Source organism: Rhincodon typus, chromosome 6, assembly GCF_021869965.1.
Source record: "Rhincodon typus isolate 14 chromosome 6, sRhiTyp1.1, whole genome shotgun sequence".
NCBI classification, from domain to species: domain Eukaryota; kingdom Metazoa; phylum Chordata; class Chondrichthyes; order Orectolobiformes; family Rhincodontidae; genus Rhincodon; species Rhincodon typus.
The window spans coordinates 5,704,204-5,713,522 of record NC_063337.1 but is presented as its reverse complement, the minus strand read 5'-3'; the positions used below and the strand labels follow the sequence as shown (position 1 = coordinate 5,713,522).

Below are 9,319 nucleotides of genomic sequence, written 5' to 3'. Positions count from 1 at the left end.
TCTGCCTGAACAGCATTAGCAAACGCCCCTGCGAGGATGTTAATTGTGTTTCTGTTCAGACGTAACCTGTCCAACTTGTACAAGTCCCATGTCTCCCAGAAACTGTCCAGTGTCTCGGGAATCTAAAGTCCTTCCTCCTGCGCTATTTCTTCAGACACGCATCATCTGCTCTGTCCTACTGTTACTAAATTCACTACTGCAAGGCACCAGGGGTGATTTGGCAATTACTTCCTTTCAAGTCCTGCTTTTCAATTTCCTACCCAACTTCGTAAAGCCTGCTTGTAGCACCTCAGTTCTCTGTGTGTGTCACTGATCTCAACTTGGATCATTACCTCTTCCTCATTATTCAGAATTCCTTGTAGTCATTCTGTGACATGCTTGACTCTGACACTTTGGGAGGCAATACACCGATAGTCAGGTAAAGGCACGAAAGTGCCTGTCTGTTCCCCTCACCAATTATATTGCTCTTCTCACATTGCAGCTGGACTGCCAACCGTGCCACAGCCTTGGCTCTTGCTGGTTTTCACAGAGAAGCCAACATTTTCACCACGTTCCATGACCAAAAACTTTTGGGTTGAGGTGGGATTTCCTCATTATCTGCCTAGATTTCCCCCCTCACCATCCTCCTATCTGGCAGTTGCCCATTCCATCACTTCTTGCATTTCCTTAAGCTGCGGGGTGGCAATGTCCTGAAATCTGCTATATACATGCTCTTTGCTACACTAATGCATTGTCGTGCCCCCTGCTGCTGATCCAGATCCAGAACCCAGACCTCAAGTTTTTCCATCCGGAAGTACCTCCTGTACACGTGATCACCTAGGTTGTCAATAGTGTCCAGGAATTCCTTGTACATGTGGTCATTGAGACTGCCAAGAGCACCCCTGGTTTCCCATGTACTGAAGTATGTCCAAATCACAGGCCTGAGCTTCCCAGACACATCTGAACTAAACAGAATGTGATTGTTTGCTTAGTCCTCAAGCATAGACTTGAAAAATGTTATTCTTAATGTCAAATAGTCCCTTAATGTCATCAAGCAACGCAGATGTGTTATCTTTGTAAAGCTTTAAAGCTGGACTTAGCACCTTAAGTAAATCAATATCTAGTCACAGGAAGCAAGAGAAATACCTACCTGCTGTCCTGTGATGTCGCATTTCACTATTCTTCAAATTGTTCCTTTGCTGGTCTTCCTGCTTCTGGGTCTTCTCCACTCTTGCTGCTCCTTTTTGATGCTGCCACTGCTTCCTCCATTCCGTGCAGGTCCGATGCCAGTCTGTCTGCTTCTGTCTCAACTCTCCTGTCCTATCAATGATGCTGCCTGTTACTTCCCAATCCAGGACTTGTGCAACAAAGTCAAATGCTCTAATATTGAGGGAGTGCTGTACTGCGAGAGGTGTATCTGAGTTCCTTCTGCTCCAAAGACCAAGGATTAATCTTTAACGGGCAGAGGAATTCTCCCCAAATGTCCTGGTCAATATTTAGTACTCAATTGCCATGAGAAAATGTGGTCCGGTCATGTTCGTATTGCTTTGTATGAGAGTTTGTATACAAATGGCTGCTGTTTTCTCCTACTTTACAACAGAGACCTAGGGGTGCAGGCGTATAGTTCCTTTAAAAGTGGAGTTGCAGATAGACAGGGTGAAAACTTGTTGCTGGGATTGGAGGGTTTGAACAATAGAGGCTGAATAGGCTGGGGCTATTTTCACTGGAGTGCTGGAGGCTGAGGAAGACCTTTAGAGTCTAGATAATCATGAGGGGCATTGATAGAGTGAATGGCCAGGTCTTTTTCCAGAGTAGGGGAGTGCAAAACTAGGGGACATAGGTTTAAAGTAAGAGGGGAAAGATGATTTAAAAGGTAACTAAGGGGCAACTTTTTCATGCAGAGGGTGGTGCGTGTATGGAACGAGGTGGTAGAGGTTGGTACAATCACAACATCTAAAAAGGCCTCTGAATGGGTACATGAATAGGAAGGGCTTGGTGAGATATGGGCCAAATGCTGATAAATGGACTAGGTCAGTTGAGGATATCTGGTGGGCATGGACGAGTTAGACCAAAGGGTCTGTTTCAAGCTGTATGCCTCAATGATTAGACTTCCATGGTACTTACTGACTTAAGATTTGAGGTGGTTGGTCCTGTAATTGTAAAATCTGCTGTCAAAATGTAAGCCTTTTTCCTTTCCAGTTTCTACTGCACAGTTACCACAGGTTTTTATTTTGTTTGTGTTGCAGAATCCAACATGGAGGAGTTTAGACTTTGGCTTGATGCCAAACCGCCTTGATACTTCTGTGTCATGTTTCATAGTCAGGATTTGGGGTGGAAAGAAGGGACAGTATCGTCTCGTCATTGAGTGGAAAGTCAATCTTGATGGACTCAAATACCTGGGACAGCAGGTAAAATATACATCTTCTATTGACTGAGAATAAATGAATCCAGGTTACTGTAACAACTTGTGGAAATTGAAGGTATTTTGTTTCATTGTTTTCTCATGCCACTTCTAAATTGCATGAACCTGTCTAGCCTTCATTAGAATAACGAGTTGATGTGTTTTCGGAGCAAATTTTGTTTCTAAATTTCATTCAATGCATTAACTAACTGTTTGTCACTCCAGATCCTGTCACAGCATTTCTAGAACTTTAGTTGTTAGAAATCTGAAATAAAAATGAAACTTTGCTTTCATCTAGCTTTCCATAGTGTCCTCCTAATGCTTATTCTTCAACTAAAATCACAAAAATGCATACCTACTTAGTGATGAGTGTGGGAGATTGCTCTGTGCAAAAGGTTTCCAACATTTACAACAGTGATTTACACATTTTAAAAAAAAAAAAACCCTTATTTCTAAAATGCTTCATGTCCTGAGGTCATGAAATGTTATTTAAGTATAAGCTCAATCTTTTCTATTGTTGGCAGACCTACCACTTTGAATTTCACTTGGGTGTCAGATTTGGCTAAGGAAATAAAAATACTTCAGTCTGAAAAAGCTGTTATTGCATAGATTGGTAAGCAGCTCAGGGAAAATCATTAAGTGTCATTGTTTCTGTTATAAACCATACTCCAAAAACATGTAAAACTAACCTGTTGGTAACTAATGGGGAACTTCTCATTCTGTCGAACTTTTAGAACATAAAAACATAAGAAATAGGAGCAAGCGTAGGCCATCTGGCCCATTGAGCCGTTCAGTAAGATTGTGGCTGATCTTTTCTCGTGGACTCAGCTGCACTTGCCTGCCCACTCACCATCACCCTTAATTTCTTTACTGTTCAAAAATCTGTCTTTTAAGACGTTCAACAAGGTAAAGTCATACTGAAATATACAGGATATTGAGGTTAGCAACAGGCTGCTGTAATTTGCAAGGGGAAGGTTGTGGGTGTAAAGTAAAAGTTAAAATTGAGGTGTTGTAAGATAATCTGAATATATTTTTATCTTAACATTAAAAGCATTGGGGTGCTCTCAATTGGAGTGATGAGCAGCTAATCTAATTTTGATGGTCAACAGTTTGACAAGTGATGGAAACATGTAGTGTTTTACAGAGAAATTGATTAACCTTGGCAATGAAATATATTGTGGAAAGACCGCAGGATTGGACACAAGAATAAAGGTGAAAGTACAAAAAATTTAAAGTGGATCTAGTCACAAAACCTGGACAAGTGGTTCAGCATGAGCAGGAACGAAGAACTTTTAGTCGAGGATTACAAGGAATTGTAATGCATTCGTCTTAGTGAAATCTGACATCTCTAAAATGCTGAAGACCAGTCAATGGGATAAATGAAAGGGAGACAAAAATGTATAATTTGAGGTGCAGTTATGTTCTCGAAATTTCAACATGTTTGCTTTTAATTTTTGCACTCATTTTCCTTCAGGAATCGGAACTGCAGTTCCAAAGCAGCAGCGTGTGGACTTGAAATGTTAACTCTGCTTCCCTCCCCACACATGCTGCTGAATTTCTCCAGCACTTGTTTTCATTATTGCCCTATTTATTGTTGTACTTGTCTGAGTAGTTACTTAGAATAGTATACAAAAAATAAAAACGTGAGATTTAGGAAATCTGCCATTCTGTCCTCACTAGGTTTCCATGTCTCCAGATCCACAACAGTGGGTTCGGCTCATACCTGCCTCTGCAATGGCTGACCAAGCAACTTGGTTCAAGGGCGTGGCAACAAATACTGGCCTTGCCAGTGATGCCCACATCTCATGAGTAAAGAAAAAAATTACTTTGTTAACTTTGCCGTAACTCTTATCTTAAAGTCTCGATTTTGTTTTAGATTCGTGCATGTAATCCCAATGAGGTAATATTTGGATTGAATGATGGCTACTATGGAACACCTTTTGATCACAAGGTAAAGCTTTCGACCCATGTTCATGTCACTGTTATTGTAGCTGCTGACAATATAAATCCTTCTAAAAGACTGATAATTTGCGAAATAAGTTCCCAGAGAAAGCTGCTCAAGGGAGTATAACTGGGCTCCAGACTGTTTGCCTTTCCAGGGACAACTGATTGATGTTGTGAACTGTAAATAGCTCAGGTTGCTGCATCAAAAGACAATTGGCTAGTTTGAATCTAGAGCTTTTTCTATTCTTAATAACGTTTCAGTCCACGGAAGAGGTGTCATAGTGACTAATTGGTGCCTGTTGCATTGATGGTTAAATTGTTTTCGACATTTTGAAATTTGTGTTCTGTGCAATGGTCTAAATTTGGTGCTGTGCCTTGTTTTGAAGCGTAAGAAGTTTGAAAACCTGCAGCTTACAGTAGTAACAGTTCTCAAGTCAATGTAAATTCGCAAAGTTAGTAATAGACTGATGTGCTGATACCTGCTATGTGTTTATCCGATATTTGATGCAATGGGACAAGTTGGGAGCTCTTGGCTTTTATTCCCAACTGGGTCAAAATCCTGAATCTCCCTCCCTAATTATTTGTGAGCATACCTATACATCAAAGACTATAGTGGTTCAGAAAAGTAACTCACCATCCCCTTCTCAAAAGCAGTTAGAGATGGTCTATAAGTGGTGATTGGACAAATAATACCCACATCTCATGAATGAATGACTGAGGTGGAATTTCTTCTGAGTGTGGTAAATCTGAGAAATTCTTTCCTACAAGAGGGCAGATGAGGCTGCGTCATGTAAGTATATTCAAGGCTGAGATATTTTTAATCAATAAAGAAATCTTGGAGTGTTGGAGTTGAGGATTATCAGGTCAATCACTATCTCATTGAATTTGTTCTGCCATTTAATGTGCCAAATGGCCTACATTTTACAGAATAAAAGCAAAGTGTGTGGAACCAGATGATGAGGCCACTTAGCCAGCTCAATGCGCTCTGATCTGTTTAATTCTCAAGTTGCTTTTTTGGAGAGGCCAAACACGTAGGAACAGGTGTAGGCGCTTCTGTTCGTTGAACCCCTGGTTGGGCCTCATTGAGACCATGGTTGAACTCTGGCATAACTCCATATATGTTCCTTTGGCACTTATCTTTTTAATGCCTTTCTTAACACGAATTTTTATCTCAGATTTTAATTAACAACTGATCCAGCATCCACTGTGGAAGAGAGTTCCAAACTTCTTCTACCCTTTGTGTATAGAAATGCTTCCTAACATCTCTCCTGAACAGTCTAGCCCTAATTTTCAGACAAATTCCCTAGTTCCAGAATGCCCAGCCAGTTGAAATTGTTTATCTTTTTCTTTTTCTTTTCCTGTTACTATCTTGAAGACTCAGATCAGATCACCCCTTAACCTTCTAGATTCTAGAGAAAGCAGGCCTAATTTTTATACTACAATAAGTGAAAGAACTGTGGATGCTGTAAATCAGGAACAAACACAAGTTGCTGAAAAAGCTCAGCAGGTCTGGCAGCATCTGTGAAGAAAAAAATCAGCTAATGTTTTGGGTTGAGTGACCCTTCTTCAGAACTGATGGTAGCTGGGAAAACGTAGGCTTGTATTGCAGAAAATAGGGAGGGGAATGGGGAAGGGAGTAAACAATAGATAGAGCCAGAAGAGAAAGAAGAGCAGTTGGATAGACAAAGGATTTGATAACGATCTGGCTAGGAGGGTGAGTAGTTGTTAATGGGGACTGTTGGTGACTAACAATAGGTAGTGTGTAATGGCAAACTGTGATTAGGCCTGAAGTGTGGGCGTAGGGGGCTAGGATATGGGAGAATTTAGGCCCTGAAATTATTGAACTCTGTGTTGAGTCTGGAGTGCCGCAGGGTCCCCAAGTGGAAAATGAATTGTTGTTCTTCCAGCTCGAGTTGAGCTTTGCTGAAACACTGCAACAAGCCAGAGACCACCGGATGTTGCTCAGGGAACAGGGTGGTGTGCTAAAGTGGCAAAATTTGTATATTTGCATACACTGAAGTCTGAGCATCATTCTTGCAAACCTACTGTGGACTCTATCCAAGGCCAGTGTATTCTTCCTAAGGTGTGGTGCCCAGATCTGCTGTCAGCACTCCAAGTGGACTCTAACCAGGGTTTTGTATAGCTGCAGTATAATCTGTGCATCCTTTCACCCAGTCCTCTAGGTATAAAGGCCAGCATTCCACCAGTTTTTTTTGATTATTTTCTGCACCTGTTGATGACATTTTAAAGATCTACGCGCCTGCATCTCCAAGTCTGTTTTGGATATCCACTGTATTTAACTTAATACCATCTAGAAAGTACCCCGATAAGTTCTTGTCCAATCCAAAATGGATAATCTCACACTTGCTTCCCTTGAACTCCATCTGCCAGTTTTGCCCATTCACCTATTCTGTCAATATCCCTTTATAATTTTGTGCTGTCATTGACACTGTCTACAATGTTGCCTAACTTTGTGCCATCAGCAAATTTGATTATGTCACACTCTCAGCCATTATCCAAATTGTTAATGTATAATGTGAATAACATGCATCCTGATGGGACACCATTGGTCATATCCTGCCAATTTGAATACATACCCATTATCCCTACTTTCTGTTGCCTCCCACTCAACCAATTTCTCAGCCATAATAGTCATTTGCCTTCAGTTCTGTGGGCTGCTACCTGAGTTAACAATTTTTTTTATGTGGGACTTCAGATGTCTTTTAGAAGTCTGCATAAGCAGCAAGGTATAGGGGCGAGAAACAATATAGTTTCTAGTTTGTCCAATGCAGCTGCATATCTCTGTATTAGAAGACACCATCCTAATTTACAAACAGTGCACTAAGTTGACTGTTTCTTTTGGTTTGTGCAGAACTCTGAGGCACTGAAAGATATGGCTCAAGTTTGCAAATGGTTTAAATGTTATAAGTTATTAGCTTCAGCTGTAGATTTACTACAAGTTTCCAGACAACGTTTCTTGAAATATCTCCTTTGACAGAGTCTACTTCTGAAGTGGATGCCCAAGGGGCAAATACAGTCAACAAGATTATTCCTTTAGATGCAGCCTCATAATTTAGGTTTGAAGCAATAAAATATATTCATTCTAGTGTAGTTTGCACTTTAAACCACATGTGTGCGCTGTTGCAGTTTTCTGAATACTTAAATTGGAGTTGTGGTGTCTCTAAACTGAAACCAAGTCAAAAATGAAATCTTTTAGTTCAAAATCTAATTTGAGTCCTGACAGTGACCATACCTCTTGTCTTTACTCAGGACCTCACTGAAAAGAAGAGGACCAACCTTCTACAAGTGGACCAGAGTTCAGTAAGGAGCTCATACAGTGTCTTTTCCCTTCTCAGGTAAGGCATGCATTGAGATATTAATCTTTTTCAAACTTAGATTTGATGAGATACAAGGTTACATGGGTGCCATCAATTTGAATTTCATTGTTTAAATATTAGGTTGAGGTATTTGTAAAATGATGTATTTTAGTTTATTCTAAACAGTTTTTGATGGGCCAGCCCAATGTACAGTCAGGAAAGAGCTGAGACTTGTTGATCAGGAAATAATTAACTTGATTCCTGAATTAGAATATTTAGTATTGATGATTTGCTGATGTCACCTGAGGTGTTGCACTTCATGTCACGCTGTAGGCCAGACAGGGAATGTGAGTGTGGTGCAGTGGGAAAGGGCATTGAAGGTTTCACACACAGTGACACGTAGGTTAAATGCAGAATTGAATGCTTCTGTGATTATCGCACTGATCTGGTCCACCTGTAGAAGGTTGCTCCTTTTCTTTTCAGTAAGGTCCCGAGTTTTTAAAAAAACATAAAGCAATAGATCTGGTCACTGTCAGGGCTCAAATTAACCACTTGCTCTCTGCACTTGCTTGGATGGGTGGAGCTCGAACAACTGCAGGAGGCTCAATGCCATCTTGGACAAAGCAGCCCATATGTCTAACATCTATCCACCACCTTCATTGTCAACTACTGTCGCACCATCTGCAACAAATCACTGAGGTTTCTTTAACAGCTCTGTCCAAATATGACCTCTACCATCTAGAAGGACAAAGGCAGCAGGTACATGGGAACACAGCTACCTGCATGTTCCCCTCAAGTCGTGCACAATCCAAATTTAGAACTATTTTAGAAGAATTTTAACATAAGAACTAGGAGCCCCTCGAGTCACTTCCTGCTATTTGGTACGATCATGGCTGATCTCGTCTCGGACTCAACCCACTTTCCTGCCCACTGTCCATAACCTTCAACCCATTAATAATTAAAGATCTGTCTATCCCAAATTCACTCAACTCCATGCCCCAGTATCCACTGTACTCTGGGGGAGTGAATTCCATAGATACACAACCCTTTGACAGAAGTAATTCTTCCTCGGCTAGTAGGAACTGCCGATGCTGGAGAATCTGAGATAACAAAGTGTAGGGCTGGATGAACACAAGCCAAGCAGCATCAGAGGAGCAGGAAAGCTGATGTTTTAGGTCGAGACCCTTCTTCAGAAATAGAATTCTTCCTCATCTGTTTTAAATCAGCTCTCCCTTATCCTAAAACTATGACCTCTTGTTCTAGATTGCCCCACTTGAAGAAAAATCTTTTTTATATCTATTTTATCAAACCCCTTTAGCATCTTAGATATCTCAATGAAATCTCCTTCTTTCCCTTTCTTTTGTTCTTGTCCTTGATTCCCCTTCCTCCAACTTCCATCCTCCTACCATATTGGTATTTGTAAATGTAGTAAATTTGTAAATTAACAGCTATTTTAGATAAATGAGTACACCTGACCAGGAACTGAAACTTGTTTTGCTCAGTACTGCTCTTTGGCACTTTAGCTTCTAGCAAACCTTTTGAACAAGGTCAGAGATGCCAGATTTGAATGTCAAGTTAAATAGTTCAGACACAAGGTTCGTGTGTCTCTTTTTTCCTCGACCCAATCAAGAATGGGTGTGAAAAAGTTGCTTTTTGTAAGAATTCTCCCCCTCCCCCC

At 40.8% G+C, this 9,319-nt stretch overlaps 1 protein-coding gene across 1 annotated transcript in view; it reads left to right on the top strand.

The window, feature by feature from the left end:
• Nucleotides 1-2,230: 2,230 nt before the first annotated feature.
• uvrag (UV radiation resistance associated gene) overlaps nucleotides 2,231-9,319 on the top strand; it is a 242,413-nt gene continuing 235,324 nt past the window's right edge. Inside the window, exons 1-3 of the mRNA XM_048598464.1 lie at nucleotides 2,231-2,387; nucleotides 4,257-4,331; nucleotides 7,595-7,680. Coding sequence (XP_048454421.1) covers nucleotides 2,259-2,387; nucleotides 4,257-4,331; nucleotides 7,595-7,680 — 290 coding nt within the window. The 5' untranslated portion in view covers nucleotides 2,231-2,258. The remainder of the gene's footprint in view (nucleotides 2,388-4,256; nucleotides 4,332-7,594; nucleotides 7,681-9,319) is intronic.